General features: G+C 35.2%; 1 protein-coding gene across 1 annotated transcript in view; it reads left to right on the top strand.

Annotated features, from left to right (window-relative positions):
* The window catches only part of LOC143251889 (carbonic anhydrase-related protein 10-like), a 193,492-nt gene that overhangs the window by 128,161 nt on the left and 39,422 nt on the right, over positions 1-25,909 (top strand). The window contains exons 3-4 of the mRNA XM_076503222.1: positions 18,276-18,412; positions 21,230-21,424. Coding sequence (XP_076359337.1) covers positions 18,276-18,412; positions 21,230-21,424 — 332 coding nt within the window. The remainder of the gene's footprint in view (positions 1-18,275; positions 18,413-21,229; positions 21,425-25,909) is intronic.

The following is a 25,909-nucleotide window of genomic DNA, read 5'->3' as shown; positions in this document are numbered from 1 at the left end:
TATTAAACTGATACAAGTCGTATTCCTCTTATTAAACTGATACAAGTCGTATTCCTCTTATTAAACTGATACAGTCGTATTCCTCTTATTAAACTGATACAAGTCGTATTCCTCTTATTAAACTGATACCAGTCGTATTCCTCTTATTAAACTGATACAAGTCGTATTCCTCTTATTAAACTGATACAAGTCGTATTCCTCTTATTAAACTGATACAAGTCGTATTCCTCTTATTAAACTGATACAAGTCGTATTCCTCTTATTAAACTGATACCAGTCGTATTCCTCTTATTAAACTGATACAAGTCGTATTCCTCTTATTAAACTGATACAAGTCGTATTCCTCTTATTAAACTGATACAAGTCGTATTCCTCTTATTAAACTGATACAGGTCGTATTCCTGTTATTAAACTGATACCAGTCGTATTCCTCTTATTAAACTGATACAAGTCGTATTCCTCTTATTAAACTGATACAAGTCGTATTCCTCTTATTAAACTGATACAAGTCGTATTCCTCTTATTAAACTGATACAAGTCGTATTCCTCTTATTAAACTGATACAAGTCGTATTCCTCTTATTAAACTGATACAAGTCGTATTCCTCTTATTAAACTGATACAAGTCGTATTCCTCTTATTAAACTGATACCAGTCGTATTCCTCTTATTAAACTGATACAAGTCGTATTCCTCTTATTAAACTGATACAAGTCGTATTCCTCTTATTAAACTGATACAAGTCGTATTCCTCTTATTAAACTGATACAAGTCGTATTCCTCTTATTAAACTGATACAAGTCGTATTCCTCTTATTAAACTGATACAAGTCGTATTCCTCTTATTAAACTGATACAAGTCGTATTCCTCTTATTAAACTGATACAAGTCGTATTCCTCTTATTAAACTGATACAAGTCGTATTCCTCTTATTAAACTGATACAAGTCGTATTCCTCTTATTAAACTGATACAAGTCGTATTCCTCTTATTAAACTGATACAAGTCGTATTCCTCTTATTAAACTGATACAAGTCGTATTCCTCTTATTAAACTGATACAAGTCGTATTCCTCTTATTAAACTGATACAAGTCGTATTCCTCTTATTAAACTGATACAAGTCGTATTCCTCTTATTAAACTGATACAAGTCGTATTCCTCTTATTAAACTGATACAAGTCGTATTCCTCTTATTAAACTGATACAAGTCGTATTCCTCTTATTAAACTGATACCGGTCGTATTCCTCTTATTAAACTGATACAAGTCGTATTCCTCTTATTAAACTGATACAAGTCGTATTCCTCTTATTAAACTGATACAAGTCGTATTCCTCTTATTAAACTGATACCAGTCGTATTCCTCTTATTAAACTGATACAAGTCGTATTCCTCTTATTAAACTGATACAAGTCGTATTCCTCTTATTAAACTGATACAAGTCGTATTCCTCTTATTAAACTGATACAAGTCGTATTCCTCTTATTAAACTGATACAAGTCGTATTCCTCTTATTAAACTGATACAAGTCGTATTCCTCTTATTAAACTGATACATTCGTATTCGTATTCCTCTTATTAAACTGATACAAGTCGTATTCCTCTTATTAAACTGATACAAGTCGTATTCCTCTTATTAAACTGATACAAGTCGTATTCCTCTTATTAAACTGATACAAGTCGTATTCCTCTTATTAAACTGATACAAGTCGTATTCCTCTTATTAAACTGATACAAGTCGTATTCCTCTTATTAAACTGATACAAGTCGTATTCTGATACCGTCGTATTCTTTATTAAACTGATACAAGTCGTATTCCTCTTATTAAACTGATACAAGTCGTATTCTCTTATTAAACTGATACAAGTCGTATTCCTCTTATTAAACTGATACAAGTCGTATTCCTCTTATTAAACTGATACAAGTCGTATTCCTCTTATTAAACTGATACCAGTCGTATTCCTCTTATTAAACTGATACAAGTCGTATTCCTCTTATTAAACTGATACAAGTCGTATTCCTCTTATTAAACTGATACAAGTCGTATTCCTCTTATTAAACTGATACAAGTCGTATTCCTCTTATTAAACTGATACAAGTCGTATTCCTCTTATTAAACTGATACCAGTCGTATTCCTCTTATTAAACTGATACGTATTCCTCTTATTAAACTGATACGTCGTATTCCTCTTATTAAACTGATACAAGTCGTATTCCTCTTATTAAACTGATACAAGTCGTATTCCTCTTATTAAACTGATACAAGTCGTATTCCTCTTATTAAACTGATACAAGTCGTATTCCTCTTATTAAACTGATACAAGTCGTATTCCTCTTATTAAACTGATACAAGTCGTATTCCTCTTATTAAACTGATACAAGTCGTATTCCTCTTATTAAACTGATACAAGTCGTATTCCTCTTATTAAACTGATACCAGTCGTATTCCTCTTATTAAACTGATACCAGTCGTATTCCTCTTATTAAACTGATACAAGTCGTATTCCTCTTATTAAACTGATACAAGTCGTATTCCTCTTATTAAACTGATACAAGTCGTATTCCTCTTATTAAACTGATACAAGTCGTATTCCTCTTATTAAACTGATACAAGTCGTATTCCTCTTATTAAACTGATACAAGTCGTATTCCTCTTATTAAACTGATACCAGTCGTATTCCTCTTATTAAACTGATACAAGTCGTATTCCTCTTATTAAACTGATACAAGTCGTATTCCTCTTATTAAACTGATACAAGTCGTATTCCTCTTATTAAACTGATACAAGTCGTATTCCTCTTATTAAACTGATACAAGTCGTATTCCTCTTATTAAACTGATACCAGTCGTATTCCTCTTATTAAACTGATACAAGTCGTATTCCTCTTATTAAACTGATACAAGTCGTATTCCTCTTATTAAACTGATACCAGTCGTATTCCTCTTATTAAACTGATACCAGTCGTATTCCTCTTATTAAACTGATACCAGTCGTATTCCTCTTATTAAACTGATACAAGTCGTATTCCTCTTATTAAACTGATACAAGTCGTATTCCTCTTATTAAACTGATACAAGTCGTATTCCTCTTATTAAACTGATACAGGTCGTATTCCTCTTATTAAACTGATACAAGTCGTATTCCTCTTATTAAACTGATACAAGTCGTATTCCTCTTATTAAACTGATACAAGTCGTATTCCTCTTATTAAACTGATACAAGTCGTATTCCTCTTATTAAACTGATACAAGTCGTATTCCTCTTATTAAACTGATACAAGTCGTATTCCTCTTATTAAACTGATACAAGTCGTATTCCTCTTATTAAACTGATACAGGTCGTATTCCTCTTATTAAACTGATACAAGTCGTATTCCTCTTATTAAACTGATACAAGTCGTATTCCTCTTATTAAACTGATACCAGTCGTATTCCTCTTATTAAACTGATACAAGTCGTATTCCTCTTATTAAACTGATACAAGTCGTATTCCTCTTATTAAACTGATACAAGTCGTATTCCTCTTATTAAACTGATACAAGTCGTATTCCTCTTATTAAACTGATACAAGTCGTATTCCTCTTATTAAACTGATACAAGTCGTATTCCTCTTATTAAACTGATACAAGTCGTATTCCTCTTATTAAACTGATACAAGTCGTATTCCTCTTATTAAACTGATACAAGTCGTATTCCTCTTATTAAACTGATACAAGTCGTATTCCTCTTATTAAACTGATACCAGTCGTATTCCTCTTATTAAACTGATACAAGTCGTATTCCTCTTATTAAACTGATACCGGTCGTATTCCTCTTATTAAACTGATACAAGTCGTATTCCTCTTATTAAACTGATACAAGTCGTATTCCTCTTATTAAACTGATACAAGTCGTATTCCTCTTATTAAACTGATACCAGTCGTATTCCTCTTATTAAACTGATACAAGTCGTATTCCTCTTATTAAACTGATACCAAGTCGTATTCCTCTTATTAAACTGATACCGGTCGTATTCCTCTTATTAAACTGATACAGGTCGTATTCCTCTTATTAAACTGATACAAGTCGTATTCCTCTTATTAAACTGATACTGATACAGTCGTATTCCTCTTATTAAACTGATACAAGTCGTATTCCTCTTATTAAACTGATACCAGTCGTATTCCTCTTATTAAACTGATACCAGTCGTATTCCTCTTATTAAACTGATACAAGTCGTATTCCTCTTATTAAACTGATACCAGTCGTATTCCTCTTATTAAACTGATACCAGTCGTATTCCTCTTATTAAACTGATACAAGTCGTATTCCTATTATTAAACTGATACAGGTCGTATTCCAATTATTAAACTGATGCAGGTCGTATTTCTCTTATTAAACTGACATACGTCGTATTCCTTTTATTAAACTGATACCAGTCGTATTCCTCTTATTAAACTGATACCAGTCGTATTCCTCTTATTAAACTGATACAAGTCGTATTCCTCTTATTAAACTGATACAAGTCGTATTCCTCTTATTAAACTGATACAAGTCGTATTCCTCTTATTAAACTGATCCTCTTATTAAACTGATACAGTCGTATTCCTCTTATTAAACTGATACAAGTCGTATTCCTCTTATTAAACTGATACAAGTCGTATTCCTCTTATTAAACTGATACAAGTCGTATTCCTCTTATTAAACTGATACAAGTCGTATTCCTCTTATTAAACTGATACTCGTATTCCTCTTATTAAACTGATACAAGTCGTATTCCTCTTATTAAACTGATACAAGTCGTATTCCTCTTATTAAACTGATACAAGTCGTATTCCTCTTATTAAACTGATACAAGTCGTATTCTGATCTTTATTAAACTGATACAGTCGTATTCCTCTTATTAAACTGATACAAGTCGTATTCCTCTTATTAAACTGATACCAGTCGTATTCCTCTTATTAAACTGATACAAGTCGTATTCCTCTTATTAAACTGATACCGGTCGTATTCCTCTTATTAAACTGATACCAGTCGTATTCCTCTTATTAAACTGATACAAGTCGTATTCCTCTTATTAAACTGATACAAGTCGTATTCCTCTTATTAAACTGATACAAGTCGTATTCCTCTTATTAAACTGATACAAGTCGTATTCCTCTTATTAAACTGATACAAGGTCGTATTCCTCTTATTAAACTGATACAAGTCGTATTCCTCTTATTAAACTGATACAAGTCGTATTCCTCTTATTAAACTGATACAAGTCGTATTCCTCTTATTAAACTGATACAAGTCGTATTCCTCTTATTAAACTGATACAAGTCGTATTCCTCTTATTAAACTGATACAAGTCGTATTCTCTTATTAAACTTATTAAACTGATACCAGTCGTATTCCTCTTATTAAACTGATACCAGTCGTATTCCTCTTATTAAACTGATACAGGTCGTATTCCTCTTATTAAACTGATACAAGTCGTATTCCTCTTATTAAACTGATACAAGTCGTATTCCTCTTATTAAACTGATACAAGTCGTATTCCTCTTATTAAACTGATACAAGTCGTATTCCTCTTATTAAACTGATACAAGTCGTATTCCTCTTATTAAACTGATACAAGTCGTATTCCTCTTATTAAACTGATACAAGTCGTATTCCTCTTATTAAACTGATACAAGTCGTATTCCTCTTATTAAACTGATACAAGTCGTATTCCTCTTATTAAACTGATACCAGTCGTATTCCTCTTATTAAACTGATACCGGTCGTATTCCTCTTATTAAACTGATACAAGTCGTATTCCTCTTATTAAACTGATACCAGTCGTATTCCTCTTATTAAACTGATACAAGTCGTATTCCTCTTATTAAACTGATACAAGTCGTATTCCTCTTATTAAACTGATACAAGTCGTATTCCTCTTATTAAACTGATACCAGTCGTATTCCTCTTATTAAACTGATACAAGTCGTATTCCTCTTATTAAACTGATACAAGTCGTATTCCTCTTATTAAACTGATACAAGTCGTATTCCTCTTATTAAACTGATACAAGTCGTATTCCTCTTATTAAACTGATACAAGTCGTATTCCTCTTATTAAACTGATACAAGTCGTATTCCTCTTATTAAACTGATACAAGTCGTATTCCTCTTATTAAACTGATACCAGTCGTATTCTGATCTTCGTATTAAACTGATACAAGTCGTATTCCTCTTATTAAACTGATACAAGTCGTATTCCTCTTATTAAACTGATACAAGTCGTATTCCTCTTATTAAACTGATACAAGTCGTATTCCTCTTATTAAACTGATACAAGTCGTATTCCTCTTATTAAACTGATACAAGTCGTATTCCTCTTATTAAACTGATACAAGTCGTATTCCTCTTATTAAACTGATACAAGTCGTATTCCTCTTATTAAACTGATACAAGTCGTATTCCTCTTATTAAACTGATACAAGTCGTATTCCTCTTATTAAACTGATACAAGTCGTATTCCTCTTATTAAACTGATACAAGTCGTATTCCTCTTATTAAACTGATACAAGTCGTATTCCTCTTATTAAACTGATACAAGTCGTATTCCTCTTATTAAACTGATACAAGTCGTATTCCTCTTATTAAACTGATACAAGTCGTATTCCTCTTATTAAACTGATACAAGTCGTATTCCTCTTATTAAACTGATACCAGTCGTATTCCTCTTATTAAACTACAAGTCGTATTCTTTTTATTAAACTGATACAAGTCGTATTCCTCTTATTAAACTGATACAAGTCGTATTCCTCTTATTAAACTGATACAAGTCGTATTCCTCTTATTAAACTGATACCAGTCGTATTCCTCTTATTAAACTGATACAAGTCGTATTCCTCTTATTAAACTGATACCAGTCGTATTCCTCTTATTAAACTGATACAAGTCGTATTCCTCTTATTAAACTGATACACAGTCGTATTCCTCTTATTAAACTGATACAAGACCTACTGATTCATCACACGTAATTTTAGTTGAACATATTATATTGTTATAGAGGCAGAAACAAAGTATAGGTTCTATTAAGAACAGTTTTATGACTGAAAATATGCAAGTTTGTTTCATTTTCCTAATTCTCCTTCGAGACATTCTTGATGAAATATATTTGACGAGCAGTAACACTTCGTTTTCTATTAAACATGAACGTGTGGATATTTTATATTGTATAAGGTAGGTTCTTGTAGATGGTGTTTGCGACGTTATTTCTTTGTATCAAAAATAACCATTTTTTACATCATTATCATTTTATCTGTTCAGGTCACTTACAGAAGTAAGTTAATCTTACCATTTATGTCAACTAGTCTAGTCCAACGTATTTAACGTCTACGTGAAATCATAAAAATCGTTATCATGTTTGTCTTGCTTGAGAAAATAAAAAGTACTGGTAAGAATTGTCTTCCAACTCTATAAGTTGTATTGTTGTTAACGTGCAATAAACAGTCTCTTAATGATAGCTACAAAGAAACATGTTAGTATGTGCACTAAACTGTTCGTTAACGACAGTTAGTACAAAGAAACATGTTAGTGTGTGCACTAAACTGTTCGTTAACGACAGCTACAAAGAAACATGTTAGTATGTGCACTAAACTGTTCGTTAACGACAGCTACAAAGAAACATGTTAGTGTGTGCACTAAACTGTGTTAACGACACTAAAAACTGTTCGTTAACGACAGCTACAAAGAAACATGTTAGTGTGTGCACTAAACTGTTCGTTAACGACAGCTACAAAGAAACATGTTAGTGTGTGCACTAAACTGTTCGTTAACGACAGCTACAAAGAAACAATGTCCTTAGTGTGTACACTAAAGTGTCTGTTAACGATAGCTACAAACAAACAATGTCCTTAGTGTGTTCACTAAACTGTCTGTTAACGACAGCTACAAAGAAACAATGTCCTTAGTGTGCACACTAAACTGTCTGTTAACGACAGCTACAAAGAAACAATGTCGTTAGTGTGCACACTAAACTGTCTGTTAACGACAGCTACAAACAAACAATGTCCTTAGTGTGTACACTAAACTGTCTGTTAACGATAGCTACAAAGAAACAATGTCCTTAGTGTGTACACTAAACTGTCTGTTAACGACAGCTACAAACAAATAATATCCTTAGTGTGTACACTAAACTGTCTGTTAACGACAGCTACAAAAAACAATGTCCTTAGTGTGTACACTAAACTGTCTGTTAACGACAGCTGCTAACAAACATTGTCCTTAGTGTGTACACTAAACTGTCTGTTTACGATAGCTACAAACAAACAATGTCCTTAGTGTGTACACTAAACTGTCTGTTTACGATAGCTACAAACAAACAATGTCCTTAGTGTGTACACTAAACTGTCTGTTAACGATAGCTACACACAAACAATGTCCTTAGTGTGTACACTAAACTGTCTGTTAACGATAGCTACAAAGAAACAATGTTTTTAGTGTGTACACTAAACTGTCTGTTTACGATAGCTACAAACAAACAATGTCCTTAGTGTGTACACTAAACTGTCTGTTAACGATAGCTACACACAAACAATGTCCTTAGTGTGTACATTAAACTGTCTGTTAACAATAGCTATAAAGAAACAAAGTCCTTAGTGTGTACACTAAACTGTCTGTTAACGATAGCTACAAAGAAACAATGTCCTTAGTGTGTACACTAAACTGTCTGTTAACGATAGCTACAAACAAACAATGTCCTTAGTGTGTACACTAAACTGTCTGTTAACGACAGCTACAAAAAACAATGTCCTTAGTGTGTACACTAAACTGTCTGTTAACGACAGCTACAAACGAACAATGTCCTTAGTCTGTACACTAAACTGTCTGTTAACGATAGCTACAAAGAAACAATGTCCTTAGTGTGTACATTAAACTGTCTGTTAACGATAGCTACAAACAAACAATGTCCTTTGTGTGTACACTAAACTTTCTGTTAACGATAGCTACAAAGAAACAATGTCCTTAGTGTGTGCACTAAACTGTCTGTTAACGATAGCTACAAAGAAATTACCCATTCATTTTAAACAAAATGCGACGTCTTGTAACAAATGAGAACACAAACGTCAGTAGCATAAGCCGTCCTGGTAAGAGCACATTGCATTATCAGAAAAGGATCTCCGTCCGGAAAGGCGACACAAGGCACGCTCTAATATTGTTTTTCTGATATATTTTTTCAATTATCTCATACCACAAGCAGTTGGGAAATGAAACTGGTATCTGTGATATTCCCTACAAAGACATATGGTCACCCCTATGGACATAAAGTCTGTATTTTTCTGTGCGACCAAACTGTTTAAATGGACGCTTGGAAACCGTCGTCTTTGTACCTTAACTGCATTATTAAACCTTTCCACGAATGAGTGGTGTGCTTTGTACTTTAAATGCCTATTGTAATGGAAAATACACAAAAGGAATGTTCTAAAGTAGCAGAGTCTTCAATATGGTGTGTCTGTAATGGCAATATGCACTATGATGACGTAGGGAGTCTCCAGAATCATTTGAATATAACGTAGTCAATCTCTATATGTGTCTGTATAGATATAACGTCTGATGTATGTCCATGTGACTACTTCATGGGTATGGATGAATCTTCAACTAGACAAATTTACAAATTTTCAGTTTTGCATTTTGATGTCTATTATGGGTGGATTTTTTTTTGTTTTTTCATCACTACTTTGCCCTTTGTTGAGGGATCTTTACCAAATTTGGAATGACGGTTTAGGTCCAAGCGGAGATAGTTCCAAATATCACATTTCGTGTTTTTCAGTTTTTACTGGCGTTTTGTTTTTTACAAATAAATACAAGGGAACCAATGTTTCATTAATCATATGTTTAATTAACTTCCGCTCATGGGTGCAATAATAATGAATCATTGTGTACTTAAGTGATATGGAGAAAATAACAACAACATGGCACTGCAGGTTAGACACTTTTTATCTAAATACTGGAATCACTTAGAAAGTGATGATGGAAACTACAAAACAAATATTATTTTTAGATTAAATATTGTTTTTTTAATTTCTCATAACCGTTTAGTCTCAGCTATCTTACCCTTCAAGTTTCTCGCCTGTTTTTCTCTGCAAAGGAAGAACTATGCAATAGCGAAACGCGCCGATTTATCAGGGATAAACAGTAGGAAAGTCTTTATCATAAACGAAACGTGCCCGTCCACAAAAGGGAAAAAAATCGTCTTTTAAAAACAAAGATTAGGAAACGTGTAATTCAGGAAAAGAAAACACCTATCCTCAGGAACAGACTGTGGGGGGCGGTTGTTGTTAAGCCCAGAGTTGCACTTGTGATCTGCTCATTACGGGTATCGAAACCCGATTTGTTAGCGTCGTAAGCTTGTAGTTTTTCAGCCGAGCCCCTGAGAGGAGGAACATTCGAATGGTAAATGTCATATTTACGTAATAAACATATTCGGCCAGTAGAAACAAGCAAGAAGTGAATGTTGTATAAAAACATTCGGGTTTAAGAGGCATTGTCTACGTAACGGACCACAGAATTCTATATTAACAACTAATCTTTCACTTACAGCACGGGTCTTTACATGTTGACTGATACAAGAAAGAGTTTATGTTAAGTGGGCTGAAAACACGTCTTCTGTAACTTTTGTTCGGGACCTTAGAGATGGAAGAGAGTGAATCATCCGGCCTGAACTTACACAGGTGTTACACGTATATAACTGTGTTTATTTGTGATAAGTAATGAAATTACAATAACATCGCAAACCTATATTTTGTCTTATCGAGAGAACAAAACTCTGTATCCTTGGTTTCTTCTACACGCGAGGTGAATGTTGGAAGCTTTTTACCAAACTCGTAGGTAATTGACGTGTACTAGTTAATAGTGTTGTTTGTAGTTTGTTCTTGTGAAATGTAATATAAGGTCTGTATGTACAGTTTTATGACTTTATCTGTACGTCAGTCAACACGAAGCTACTGTGAGATAAAGCACTGATGTAGCCACCAAAAGACAGGTATTTAAGAGAACAGTATACATGCAGTCAGCTCTACAGGAGCGGACACCATAAAAAGATGTCTAATTACATCCTGTTAATGTTGTAATCGGGGGTACACCGACGATTTTATGGATTGTTTGTTTGTTTTTTCTGTCTGATGGCATTTGTTTTTGTAAACTGATTCTTGAAAAGTTGTTTTATTTTTGTAACTTTATTGTAAAGTTTGTAAAAACTACTTAGATAAACGTTAGTTTACAACAGGAACAAATATACTGTTATTTTGTACTTTTCTAAGTTTCTGAGTCCCTTAGAAATACAGCGTATTAATTTCAGTTGTCTAAGTTTCTGAGTCCCTTAAAAATACAGCGTATTAATTTCAGTTGTCTAAGTTTCTGAGTCCCTTAAAAATACAGCGTATTAATTTCAGTTGTCTAAGTTTCTGAGTCACTTAATAATACAGCGTATTAATTTCAGTTGTCTAAGTTTCTGAGTCACTTAATAATACAGCGTATTAATTTCGGTTGTCTAAGTTTCTGAGTCCCGTAATAATACAGCGTATTAATTTCAGTTGCCTCGTAGAAGAAGAAACAATACATAATCCTTTTATCCCATTTATTAAAGACTTTTAAAGAGGACATTAGTTCTACTAATACAACAAAAGGTAATCATTCCGTTAAACTCTAACAAATCATGGTTCTCCAAGGGGTCAGTGTACTTACGTCGCAAAATTCCGGAGTTCCATTTTCAAAGCGTAGATAACCTGATATGTAGCTTTGAGATAAAAAAAAAAAATTGAAATCCCATAATAAGTATAAAGTTCGTTGAACCGTTTTTAAAAACTCATCGTGTCTGTGTAGCAAGAGCTTTGATCATTGAACATGACTGGCAAATTTGTGAATAATTTTGCACACAAGTAGCAGTGGTCACAAGAATGGTGCGACAGTTCCAAGGATAAATAGTATTGCACTGGCATGATATCTTTCATCTTTTATTTGACGTGGCGAGCGGAAAAGGAAACTGGGGTCCACCGCAGTATCTTTAGAAATAGTTCTTGGCATAAAACTAACGAAGCAGCGAGTGGTTTCCTTTGTCAATTTGTTCTTATAGGAGTACCCGCGAGGAAAATAAGATGGTAATTGAGGATGGGTTTTCTGGCATTATTTATTTTATTAGGGAAATAATGAGAAAGAAAGTGATCGCGGTAGAAGTGTTCCTTCTTCTTTACTTGTTGCTGAAAATGGTTATATGAGAAATAAGATAATATTAACAGTGGTCCAGAGGAAGATGTATTGATGTTCGATGTTTTCTTACTTATTTTAATTTTCTTTAAAAGTAGTTCAACGAAAAGGTAAGAAGGTTGGTTTGTTTTGAATTTCGCGCAAAGCTACACGAGGGTTATCTGCGCTAGCCGTCCCTAATTTTGCAGAGTAAGACTAGAGGGAAGGCAGCTAGTCATCACCACCCATCGCCAACTCTTGGACTACTATTTTACCAACGAATAGTGGGATTGACCGTCACATTATAACGCCCCCACGGCTGAAAGGGCGACCATGTTTGATGTAAAGATAAGAGAGAAACGATGCTTAAAATAAGGAAGCTTCAGTTTCTTCCTGAAGGTAGGTTGAAAGATACCAGTAGTGTATGTGTTCCAAGGTTTTATATAAATATGTGAATAAAGATAAAACTATCTGCGTTCTTAAAATAAGGAAGCTTCAGTTTCTTCCTGTAGGTAGGTTGAAAGATACCAGTAGTGTATGTGTTCCAAGGTTTTATATAAATATGTGAATAAAGATAAAACTATCTGCGTTCTTAAAATAAGGAAGCTTCAGTTTCTTCCTGTGGGTAGGTTGAAAAAACCAGTAGTGTATGTGTTCCAAGGTTTTATATAAATATGTGAATAAAGATAAAACTATCTGCGTTCTTCCCACCGAGAGGAATCGAACTCTGGATTTTAAAACAGAATATCAACATGAGTAAACTTTTGTGTCCAGGTAGTTGCCATCTATTCTTTTGACATAAATATCTAATTCTACTGAGACTCTGTAGACTCTTATAAGTCGGAGTTATAAAAATGAATGTCCTTCAAAGCGGTAAAGAAAATATAGGCCTGTAGAACAGTAAAGTTCACGTTCTTGTAGATTAGCTGTTCCTCTTATAAATAATTATTGTTAAAGTAAACAATGGCTGAAGCCTCTTTCTTGAATGTGATTGGTTTTACACAAATTAATATTCGTGAAAAAAGAGGCTTACTTGGAATGGTAACAAACCAGTGTTACAGATGTGTGTTTGGTAAAGAGATCTAAACCAGTGTTACAGATGTGTGTTTGATTAATAGATCTAAAACATTTTTTTATTAATCATTTAATCTACGTCTCATTTTCTTATGCAAGGATAGATGTTTAAATTGAAAAAGTCGTGAGTGATGCGTGACATCTCCTCTGAAAGAGGTGAGACCGAGACATCTATAGTTTGTCTCTTGAGTCTCTTGATGGAATGTGACACGTCTCCATAAAGTATTCTCCACATGCTAGAGAAGTGAAGACTACATAAAGCCTATCGGCAGTTTAAGATGGTTTAGTCATCGGTTATTAGGCTGAATTCATCGCTGGTCGCACGAGCATATTGTTGTTCAAAGGTCGCATTATTTGATTTTTGTTAAGCATGAAAATAACAGAACCAGGATACGATTTGTTTGTTTGATTGGAACTAAGATCAAAGCTACACAAGAGATTATATGTGCTCTGCCCACTACGGCTATCGAAACCTTGTTTCTGAGTCATGCCGCTGTACTACTAGGGGCTGTAGAATATGAAAATCAGGAATTCACCACATATTTTTCTCAGTGATGTGCTATGTGACTCTATGTGTCCTGGATGGATTCAGATTTTCTCCAGATGAGTTGTGACAATCGATATTACTCTAAGTACTGTTAGTGAGTTATTTTAGATCTGACGAGAACAACACCTGTTGTACACCATGCAGATGAGTCACGAAAAATATATCGATAATTCATTTTATTCTGGCTCAATGTCCTGTTGCACATACGAACATTTAATTCAATCTCGTAGCAGATCCCGTAAGACTGTGTCTGAACCAAATACAAAAATAGTTAGAAGTCATCAAATTGATATTGTTAATTCTATACAACATTGTCGAAGTGTCCAAAGAAACATATCATTGGAAGAACATTTCCATTGTTCTGATGGTACTTAAAGGTGCTTAGAGTTATTTATATGATTGGCTAACTTCCGTTAGTACCATAATATCGGTCTTTACTGTTATATATAATACAAAATGAAAATATGACAAGTTATAAAATATTTTTTCTAAAGAGATACGTCAATGTTTGAAGGAAAAATTATAATACGAGAAATTATTTGTATGTTTAAAGGTTCGAAATTTGTCAGAGGTTAACAAAGCTTTGCTTTTGGACTAACTCTGTAATATTCTGTCTCCTAGTGTTCAGAATGTTAATATCGTTAGCACAGTTTAAGGATAAATAAGGTCATTATACAATTTGTTTTAGTCACCAGAGAATAATATTGTGTAATAAAGAATAGAAGACGTTTGTTTCTGTTTAACGAAGATGGTTATAAAATGGATTATCTGTGCACCGACAAAAGATGGTTGCGAAATTGAATTTTAGCGTTATAAGATAGTTAAGTTTATGTGTTAATATTTATTTATCTGTAATAATGAAACTGTTACTATGAGTTTTACCAGCTTAAAATTTACTTTTATATCAATAGTATATTAAATAACAACAAAAGGTTTTTATTAACAAATATTTACACGACTACATTCTACAAGAGAACATAATTCAATAAATAAAGATACCATGGTTACATGTTGGTGAAAACGTTTTGTTAACTTGTATTTGTGCTATTCTAATTAGATAGTTTACTTGTAAATAAATGCCCCTGAAATATTTACATTGTTTAACGAACTAATTAAATAGACAGCAAGTGTAATTTCATTCCTTTCCATCATGACTACGTGGTTAAGGCATGCAACTCGTAATCTGAGGATCGCGGGTTCGAATCGCGGTCGTACCAAATATGCTCGCCCTTTCAACTGTGGGGGTTAATGTTACGGTCAATCCCACTATTTGTTGGTAAAAGAATAGTCCAAGCATTGGCGGTGGGTGATGATGACAAGCTGCCTTCCCTGTAGTTTTACATTGTTAAATTAGGGACTGCTAGCGGAGATAGCTCTCGTGTAGCTTTGCGCGAAATTCAGAAATAAACAATCTTTCCCCATTAAAAAAAAAAAATTGGAAAAATCACTTATTTTATTTAATATTGTTGTTGTTTTTTTTGTGGTAAGACTCGACTGCTATTTGGGACATTGTAACCAATAAAATCATTTTATCTGTGTATATTTCAATAAAATGTACCTAAATAAACCGTTGTTTCTTTCGGCGTTCAACCAAAAGTTATTGAAAACATTTAATTAATAAGTAGCCTGAGCGACAAGCAAACCACGGACAGCTTCTATGGCCACTTTGTCTTAGGTCAGTTAAGTGTCAGCGCAGACAACTTTCGAGTATCTTTGTGCAAAATTCAAAACAAACCAAACCAGTCGAACATCGTTGTTGTTAGCGATATTTTGGACCATATCTCAGAAAAAAAAAAATCTAACAGGTTTTCAGTAAGGTAAGTATTGTATAAACTTCTTAAGTGAAGGAAGAGTTAGAGTGTAACCTCCATCAAACAAATGTTTAGGTTCTTTAACCCTCGACACTCTATAGCTGAGAAACCATGTTTAGGTTCTTTAACCCTCGACACTCTACTATAGCTGAGAAACCATGTTTAGGTTCTTTAACCCTCGACACTCTATAGCTGAGAAACCATGTTTAGGTTCTTTAACCCTCGACACTCTACTATAGCTGAGAAACCATGTTTAGGTTCTTTAACCCTCGACACTCTATAGCTGAGAAACCATGTTTAGGTTCTTTAACCCTCGACACTCTACTATAGCTGAGAAACCATGTTTAGGTTCTTTAACCCTCGACACTCTATAGCTGAGAAACCATGTTTAGGTTCTTTAACCCTCGACACTCTACTATAGCTGAGAAACCATGTTTAGGTTCTTTAACCCTCGACCCTCTATAGCTGAGAAACCATGTTTAGGTTCTTTAACCCTCGACACTCTACTGTAGCTGAGAAACCATGTTTAGGTTCTTTAACCCTCGACACTCTATAGCTGAGAAACCATGTTTAGGTTCTTTAACCCTCGACACTCTACTATAGCTGAGAAACCATGTTTAGGTTCTTTAACCCTCGACACTCTATAGCTGAGAAACCATGTTTAGGTTCTTTAACCCTCGACACTCTACTATAGCTGAGAAACCATGTTTAGGTTCTTTAACCCTCGACCCTCTATAGCTGAGAAACCATGTTTAGGTTCTTTAACCCTCGACACTCTACTGTAGCTGAGAAACCATGTTTAGGTTGTTTAACCCTCGACACTGTATACTATAGCTGAGAAACCATGTTTAGGTTCTTTAACCCTCGAGACTGTATACTATAGCTGAGAAACCATGTTTAGGTTGTTTAGCCCTCGACACTGTATACTATAGCTGAGAAACCATGTTTAGGTTCTTTAACCCTCGACACTGTATACTAGAGCTGAGAAACCATGTTTATGTTCTTTAACCCTCGACACTGTATACTATAGCTGAGAAACCATGTTTAGGTTCTTTAACCCTCGACACTCTATACAAGAGCATAGAAACCATGTTTAGGTTCTTTAACCCTCGACACTCTATACAAGAGCATAGAAACCATGTTTAGGTTCTTTAACCCTCGACACTCTATACTATAGCTGAGAAACCATGTTTAGGTTCTTTAACCCTCGACACTATATACTATAGCTGCGAAACCATGTTTAGGTTCTTTAACCCTCGACACTCTATACAAGAGCATAGAAACCATGTTTAGGTTCTTTAACCCTCGACACTCTATACTATAGCTGAGAAACCATGTTTAGGTTCTTTAACACTCGAAACTCTATACTATAGCTGAGAAACCATGTTTAGGTTGTTTAACCCTCGACACTCTATACTGTAGCTGAGAAGCCATGTTTAGGTTCTTTAACCCTCGACACTCTATACTATAGCTGAGAAACCATGTTTTGTTGATTTAAAAAAGAAAAGAGTTAATCTTCGATAATTTTATGATTAACTGATTTATAACTCACTAATTTCGCATTCTTAATTTAGATTCAAGTAGTACAAATGCGAGGAAAATATTATATAATACCAAATGTTCTGTTATTGTTGAGATTTATAAATAAACTGTGGTTTATTAAAAACATTTTCTTTGTTCTGAAACTAATTATACAAGTAGCAAGTCGGTTAACACTAAATAATGATTAAATTGTGCACGTATAGAGAATGGCGTGACTAGATTAGATCGGGCTTAAATCTTTTAAAACACTTCTTACTTGGGAAAATAAAAGAAAAATTTTAGCCGCGGCATAATGGCTCTGACTTTGTCAAGTACAAACCTTTAGCTCATATTTCCGTAATATGTTGACCGATTTGAAATCTGATTAAGTTTTTGAATAAAGAGGTCAAACCCTTTCGGCTGCTGAACTTGATTATGTCGAAAGTCTTGTAGATTAATATAATCCTTCCTAAATGAATTTTCCATTTCAGGATAGACTGGTAGAATTTCTGATGAATAATAAAAATCGAATATGGTGTCCGCATACCCACACTTGGTATTGTTGGTGCTCTAAAAATATAGTTAATAAAAGTCTCGTAGAATAACTTTCTCTAATCCTGTCTAAAAGAATTTCGAATATCGCAGATATTGAAGATTCCATCTTGTTTATTTCCCAGTTTGACAGTGGAAGTAGTTGTTGTTTGAAGACCGAAACCATTTAACATATTGAAGTTGTTCTCGTTTCTGGGTTGTTGTTTTTTTAATAAACTTCTGAAGTTCTTAACAGCGCCATCTACGCATATATTTTTAATTAGTGTGTTAATATCCTTTAATAAAAGTGACACTTATACTTCAGAGATATAAATGATTAAAAGTACGTGAGTATTACTTTTAATAATTTCTCTTTTGTTTTTACGCCGTAAAATATAATTATTTCCACTCAATGGATAATCTAAATATATTTATATCAATTTATTTCAAAGTAACATGAGTAAATTATTTGCACGTGCTTCAATTGTATCGTAAACATTCATAAAACATTACCTCGTATTAATATTGATTTTTATTTGATTGGTTAGAAAATCCTAATTGTTGGAACATTCTTCACACGTTTTCTCTTTAATTTCTTTTCAGGACCTACCTTTTGGGGTTTGTTGAATCCAGAATGGAGTCTGTGTAACAAAGGACGTCGTCAATCACCCATTGATATTGATCCTAAATTATTGCTGTTCGATCCTTTCCTGCGTTCAGTCCACGTGGATAAGCTCAGTGTAAGGGCTGCTGTATCTTTGTGAAAATGGACATTCTTTGTACACTTACAGTGACAGGGTCAGAAGGTGAAAACATTCGCCAATCACACACGTGTCCCATTAAACTAATAGAAAATCCTATCAGTTTCATTAGCTAAGAGGACATTTTCTCCCAGAAGCCTTTTAGAATTTGTCAGTCGAAATGATGTCCACAAACAAACACTAACTTAGGTAAAGAGAAGATATTAGCTCTAAATAAATCAGTTTCTCATGAAAATAATTTAAAGTACAGCCTACATAACCCTAAGAAATGTATCAGTTTACTTCGTGACGGTTCTGCAAGATTGTACAGTGTTGTAAAGTTCACGGTCTCTGATTGGAAAATGATGTTCAAACGGAAATACGTCACTAACGCTGCTAAGGCTAATATCAACATAAACTTTCTACAAAATAACTCCGTGTTTCAGTGTTGTCCACATTGTCACCGTCTCAGAAGTGGCCCGGTATGGCCAAGTGGGTTACGACGTTCGATTAGTAGTCTGAGGGTCGCTGGTTCGAATTCCCGTTGCACCAAACAGCTTGCCCTTTCAGCCGTGGGGACGTTATAATGTGATGGTCAATCAGACTATTCGTTGGTGAAAGAGTAGTCCAAGAGTTGATGGTGGGTGGTGATGACTAGCTGCCTTCCCTCTAGTCTTACACTGCTAAATTAGGGACGGCTAGCGCAGATAGCCCTTGCGTAGCTTTGCGCGAAATTAAAAAAACAAGAACAAATTGCCACAAAACTTACTATATATATGACCGAAGAAGGTCGAAACGTTGTTCGCTCTTCTACGTAAAATATTTTATCAACCCAATCGAGCCGTTTTTGCATATATATTTCACTACACGAAACAATAAAGTAACTGACTAATTGGTAGTGAAACCAACGTTGAATGTGGCGTGCTTCCTACTGAGTACGGAAACATCCCTTATTTATATGCAAATATTCGTGTGTACGGATAATTATGTTGGCAGTTTATCAAGAAGTAACTCATAGGTCGTAAAATAGTCTGTGACGGTTAAACCACATCATAGCGATGAATTAATCTGAACAGTAATTAATATACATTTAAAACATACGTCACGCAGAAAATCAGAACTTTTTTTACATTTAACCGGACTGTATGTATGTTTGTAAAACTGTCTCGAACTAGAGGGGAATAAGCGAACTACACGTGTTTGTGAAGCCGTCTCTAGAAAGATTGTGCATGTTTGTCAGCGCTCATTAATCTGACTACTGCGTTTGTGAAGCTTTCTATAACAGAACTGTGCATGTTTGTGAATCTGTCTTTTTTTGTAACAGAACTGTATTTGTTTATAAAGCTGTTTATAGTTTGACTACGCGTGTTTGTGGCACAGTAGCATGTATGCGGATTTACAACTCTAGAATTCGGGTTTCGATGCCCATGATGGGCAGAACAGGGATAGTTCATCCTGTAGCTCTGTGCTCAATTACAAACAAACAGAGAATCTCTAAGTATATATGGGTGGACGGAATCGTTAAAAAGAAACAACCAGGAAACCAAATATGGGATCTTTTTTTTTGTAGTGAAAATGTTGGGAACAACTGTTGGAGCGTAAAAACGTGCAAATAAGATTAGAATCGCCATAACAGCCCTAGAGGTTAATATTTATACTTTTATAAAAATATCCCATTGTTCTGTTGTAAGAGCGTAGTCCAAGAGGTGGCGGTTAGTGGTGATTGCTAGTTGCCTTCCCTCTAGTCTTACACTGTTAAATTAGGGGCGGCTGGAGCAGATAGTCCTCGTGTAGCTTTACGAGAAAGGTAAAAAACAAGAACAAACAAATAATTTTCAAAAATACATAAAATTTATTTCTTATTGAAGCTTTTCGCCTTCACAAACAACTAAGATATTCATATTGTATTTTGTGTGAAACAAACAACACTATGTTCATGTCGTACTGTGTCTGAAAACTATCACAGTTTTAATGAAACTTATTAATGCATAAGCGTAATTTGATTTATACATATAAGTCACTGTGAAACTTCCGTAAGTCGATGTAGCGCATTGTTTCAAAATATAAGTTGTTCAGTTGTGTATTTTAAGGCATGTATTCGAATTATGTAATCGTAATAATGGTGGGGCTTCGAAAGATATTTGTATTCATCGTAATAATGGTGGGGCTTCGAAGGATATTTGTATTCATCGTAATAATGGTGGGGCTTCGAAGGATATTTGTATTCAGATATTTTTCTATGTGTTTATAAAGACTAACCATTATTGTGTTCTTCATATGTTATCCTTCGGTGGGACAATGGTAAGTTTATGCTAAAATCCAGGGTTCGAGTCCCCACAATACATACATCAGATTGTTCAATGTGGCTTCGTCTACAAACGAACATCACACTCTATTAGCAATACAATGATATGCGAAAAGAAAGTTCCATTTAACACGTTCAAAATATTACTTGATTTGTTATGACGTAAAGTAGTTTTCCACACACTGACGGCCCGGCATGGCCTAGCGCGTAAGGCGTGCGACTCGTAATCCGAGGGTCGCGTGTTCGCGCCCGCATCGCGCTAAACATGCTCGCCCTCCCAGCCGTGGGGTGTATAATGTGACGGTCAATCCCACTATTCGTTGGTAAAGAGTAGCCCAAGAGTTGGCGGTGGGTGGTGATGACTAGCTGCCTTCCCTCTAGTCTTACACTGCTAAATTAGGGACGGCTAGCACAGATAGACCCTCGAGTAGCTTTGTGCGAAATTTCCAAACAAACAAAAAAACCACACACTGACTCACTCTGATTGGCAGTCTTAAAATGTTTTTCTCTAGGTTAGTGGAACAATAAGGAACACTGGACACAGCATCATATTCGAGGTTGACACAACGACAGAAGTAGCCAAAATAAACATCACTGGTGGACCGTTGTCTTACAAATACCGTTTCCACGAGATCCACGTTCATTACGGCAGAGTGGATAACAGGGGATCCGAACATTCAATTGGAAGATATTACTTTCCTGGTGAGGTAAGAGATGTACAAAACTATCACATGAAGTGCCTTTCTCTTCTGTTATGAAACCGTTCGCAAGTGTAGATCTAACATAGAAACGTAAATCACTGCTATCCCCCTGTATTTGTTTTTAGGACTTACACACTTCGATGTATACAAAAGTGGCATTCTGTATAGTTTTGTAGATGAGGTACTTTATCTGTGGATTTAAATTACAAACATAAATACAGTCACTTTTTAATGCAGTGTTCAAATACTTGTGATTTCATTGTTAACGCATTCGCTCTCGAGGTCATATTTGTGGAATTTTGCTTCGGTCTGTTTTGTTTGTTTTTTGTCAAATAGTAATTTTCGTCAGATCTAATTATTGTATATTAATATGTTGTTTGTTAATTTGTTTGTTTGTTTTGGAATTTCGCACAAAGCTGTACGAGGGCTATATGTGCTAGCCGTCCCTAATTTAGCAGTGTAAGACTAGAGGGAAGGCAGCTAGTCATCACCACCCACCGCCAACTCTTGGGCTACTCTTTTACCAACGAATAGTGGGATTGACCGTCACATTAGAACGCCCCCACGGCTGGGAGGGCGAGCATGTTTGGCGCGACTCGGGCGCGAACCCGCGACCCTCAGATTACGAAGCGCACGCCTTAACGCGCTAGGCCATGCCGGGCCCTTTTTGCTAATTTCAAACAAGTGACACAAAAGTTCATTTACGTCCAGAACCGTGTCACTCACTTTGTTTTTGTTCTAACAAGAGATATATTTTATTTTTGTAATAAATAACTCGGTTAATAAATATAAAACAAAATTTATTTTGACAATGACTTACACTTCTAATGTTTGTTTTGTAATATACACACATATAATCGCTTGTGATAAATATATAATCACTTTTTATATTATGATATATTTATTCTGTACAAGTAAGTGTTTATGACTAGCTGCCTCCGCTTTAATCTTACACTGCTGGGCCCGGCATGGCCAAGCGTGTTAAGGCGTGCGACTCGTAATCTGAGGGTCGCGGGTTCGCATCCCGGTCGCGCCAAACATGCTCGCCCTTTCAGCCGTGGGGGCGTTATAATGTGACGGTCAACCCCACTCTTCGTTGGTAAAAGAGTAGCCCAAGAGTTGGCGGTGGGTGGTGATGACTAGCTGCCTTCCCTCTAGTCTTACACTGCTAAATTAGGGACAGCTAGCACAGATAGCCCTCGAGTAGCTTTGTGCGAAATTCCAAAAACAATTCCAAAAAACTTACACTGCTAAATTAGGGACGGCTAGCACAGATAGCCCTCGAGTAGCTTTGTGCGAAATTCCAAAAAACAATTCCAAAAAGTTATACTGCTAAATTAGGGACGTTTAGCGCAGAGAGTCCTCATGTGTTTTTGGGCAAAATTCAAGAATAAACAAAAAATACATATCACAGAAGGTGCTAAAGTCGGGCTTGTGTGTGCGTCTGTCTGTTTCTCCGCACTTATCTTTAAAAATAATGAACTGATGTACACGAAAATTATACGCAAGGTAGGAACTCACTGATGGACAGTCCTCCCAAACCTGGTTTCTGTATCACTTTGAAACATTTCTTATAATGGAAAAATAGGGCGTTCTCACTGTTTTGGGTAAATAATTCTGTAAGGTGTGACTGGATTTATACTACACTTCATGGACACATTAAAGTTGTCTCAAATATTCGGATCGTTTTTCATTCTGGATCTGAAAGGGTTTTTTTAGGTGTTAATAGTGAATATTGATGTTGTCTGTATAAAGAGGTCAAAATCTCTGAATTTTGCTTGCTTCTTTGACGCTTTCATACGTAGATGTCATTTCTCTCACATGGTGGCGCCCCAATCGACACTTTTTCGTTGATACACGCGTCTATCGTCTTCAAGCAAAAGCGGTAATTTTATCGTTAACGTGTGTATATTACATGAATACATTCTACGCAAACTAGACTTATTTTATGATAAGTTTAGGTTAACGTTTAATTTAGAATATAGTATTATAAGCCTATTTAATTATAGATCAAACCTCACACACAAAATAAATGGATGCGTATGTGAAAAAAAATCAAACAGTAGGCCTAGCGTATAAAATAAAATTATGCTATCTACCAGAAAATAGACCACGTGAAAAGAGAAAGGCTTACATTATAAAACTTACTGCGTACAATGAGATGTATATTTTATCTGGTAGTTCCATACCTGTAGGTGATTTTTTTTTTTCTTTTGTTACATTATAAAGTACAATAGTGCATTTTCTTTGTAGTATATTCATACATCAATGTTATAACATTGAATATAGTATCACATGTATAAATTATATTGCGTTTACATTAAACCAAATTCAACATAATAAAAAATAACCTAGGCTTTCTTCAGACCTATTTATCGCTGAGAGTGATGGTAAAACAAGAAACATCTTTGATAAGGAAGTCCAGATTTAAAATAGGTTCGTAGTTTATTTTCAAAAAATCAAACCTAAGTTGAAGCCCCTCCCAGCGGTATGTCTGCGGACTTACAACGCTAAAAACCGGGTTTCGATACCCGTGGTGGGCACAGCCCAGATAGCCCATTGTGTAGCTTTGTGCTTAATTCAAAACAACAACCACCACCTAAGTTGTATTTTTCATAAATTTACGAAATATTTTTTGTTATCAAAATATGAAACTGGTAAACACAGAAAGCAGTTTTTTGTTTTTTCCAAAAACCCGAGCAACTCCGGGTAACGATGGTAGATCGATATAAACGCATGCGATCTTGTAAAGGCGTATACTAGCCACTGATTGCTCTTGTTTTATTGTTGTTTAGTGAACTCGTGGTGTTCCTGGTCATAACTAAAATCAAATAAAATTGTCGTTTATACCATGCCATATCTCACTGGTTTTTTTTTTGTATGTGACATAATGAACATAAGTCAGGAAATGTGAAAATAGAACTTAGAAAACGGCACGCTCGTACTAATATCACTGATTGAGAAGTGACGTATAACACTGATGTTACTCCGCTTAGGCCCAGCATGGCCAGGTGGTTAAGGCGCTCGACTCGTAATTTGAGGATCGCGGATTCGAATTTCCGTCCCACAAAACATGAGTTATAATGTGACGGTCAATCCTACTAGTCGTTGGTAAAAGAGTAGCCCAAGAGTTGGTGATGGGGTGATGATAACTAGTTGCTTCTTTCCCTCTTGACTTACATTGTTAAATTAGGGACGGCTAGCGCAGATAGTCATCGTGTAGCTTTGCGCGAAATTCAAAAACAAACACACCTCATTTAGAAGGTGACTTGTAAAATCGAATTTACTCGATTTCATATGATACTGCTGTTACTCCAATTTAAAATTGGAGACATTTAGTTAATGTTATACTTCTAAATTAGCCCCGATGTTACTTCAGTATTGTGTCAGTTTTCACTGGGTTTCTGCAGATTTGTAAAGTATATATTGTTTGTTTGATAACTTGATGACAACCTGAAAGTCTCACTGTCGGTATTTCCGTTATCAAACGTTCTGTTCAACAAGTTAAGTGAATGAAATGTTCCACAATAGTCTTATTTGCTTTTGAATTTCGCGCAAAAGATGTTCAATTTCGGGTTATGAAAAAGCCAGGCGTTATGAATCTGTTTCTTCTAACAATAGCCACGGAAGTATAGTGAAGGTAACTTGGTGTGTGTATATATAATGGATAAGTGCTCATGCTGGCTGACGTTCATTTGTTGTTTATTGCTTCTTTCTAATCTACTGGGAAATGGCACGTGGCAAGCTTCTGTTGTTTATTAGCACACCTTTTATGTATCATTTATCATCGAGCGAAGACGAGTTTGGTCCACGTGCAGATATGTAGATATAACTCATTAAGGTATATTTTTCTATTTCCACACGTGGTTCACTAGTGAACGAAAAGAAAACAAAATAAAAAGGTCATTTCGAAATGGAGGTCAATGTCAAAGATCAGGCTCATAGCAATTCGCGAATGACAATAATTATTCCTGAAGGTTTGCCTCTCGAGAGGAAAGGTCCACCTTTCGAAAGTGCTCGGGATATACGGTTTCTGTGTCATTGTTATTCCTGGAAGGTTATGTCTGTTTTAGTAATTTCTAATTTAGCAGTGTAAGACTAGAGGGAAGGAAGCTAGTCATCACCACCCACCGCCAACTCTTGGGCTACTCTTTTACCAGCGAATAGTGGGATTGACCGTCACATTATAACGCCCTCACAGCTAAAAGGGGCGAGCATGTTTGGCGCGACGGAGATGCGAACCCGCGACCCTCAGATTACAAATCGCACGCCTTAACACGCTTGGCCATGCCAGGCCCGTGTATATACAGACCTGTACACTAAGCCTAATGAGTATCTGTCCTTATCAGTTACCTGAAGATAGATTTATTTCACAAGCATAAAGTTAACATGCTGATAGTTTTCGTTTTAAACTTGAGCTTTCAGTAAATTTGCCACAGGTGATACTGACGTTACAAAATATAAATAGTCCTCACTTGACTAGTAGTTATA

This window comes from Tachypleus tridentatus, chromosome 6, assembly GCF_004210375.1.
Source record: "Tachypleus tridentatus isolate NWPU-2018 chromosome 6, ASM421037v1, whole genome shotgun sequence".
Classification (NCBI taxonomy): domain Eukaryota; kingdom Metazoa; phylum Arthropoda; class Merostomata; order Xiphosura; family Limulidae; genus Tachypleus; species Tachypleus tridentatus.
This window is presented reverse-complemented; position numbering and strand designations above follow the sequence as displayed.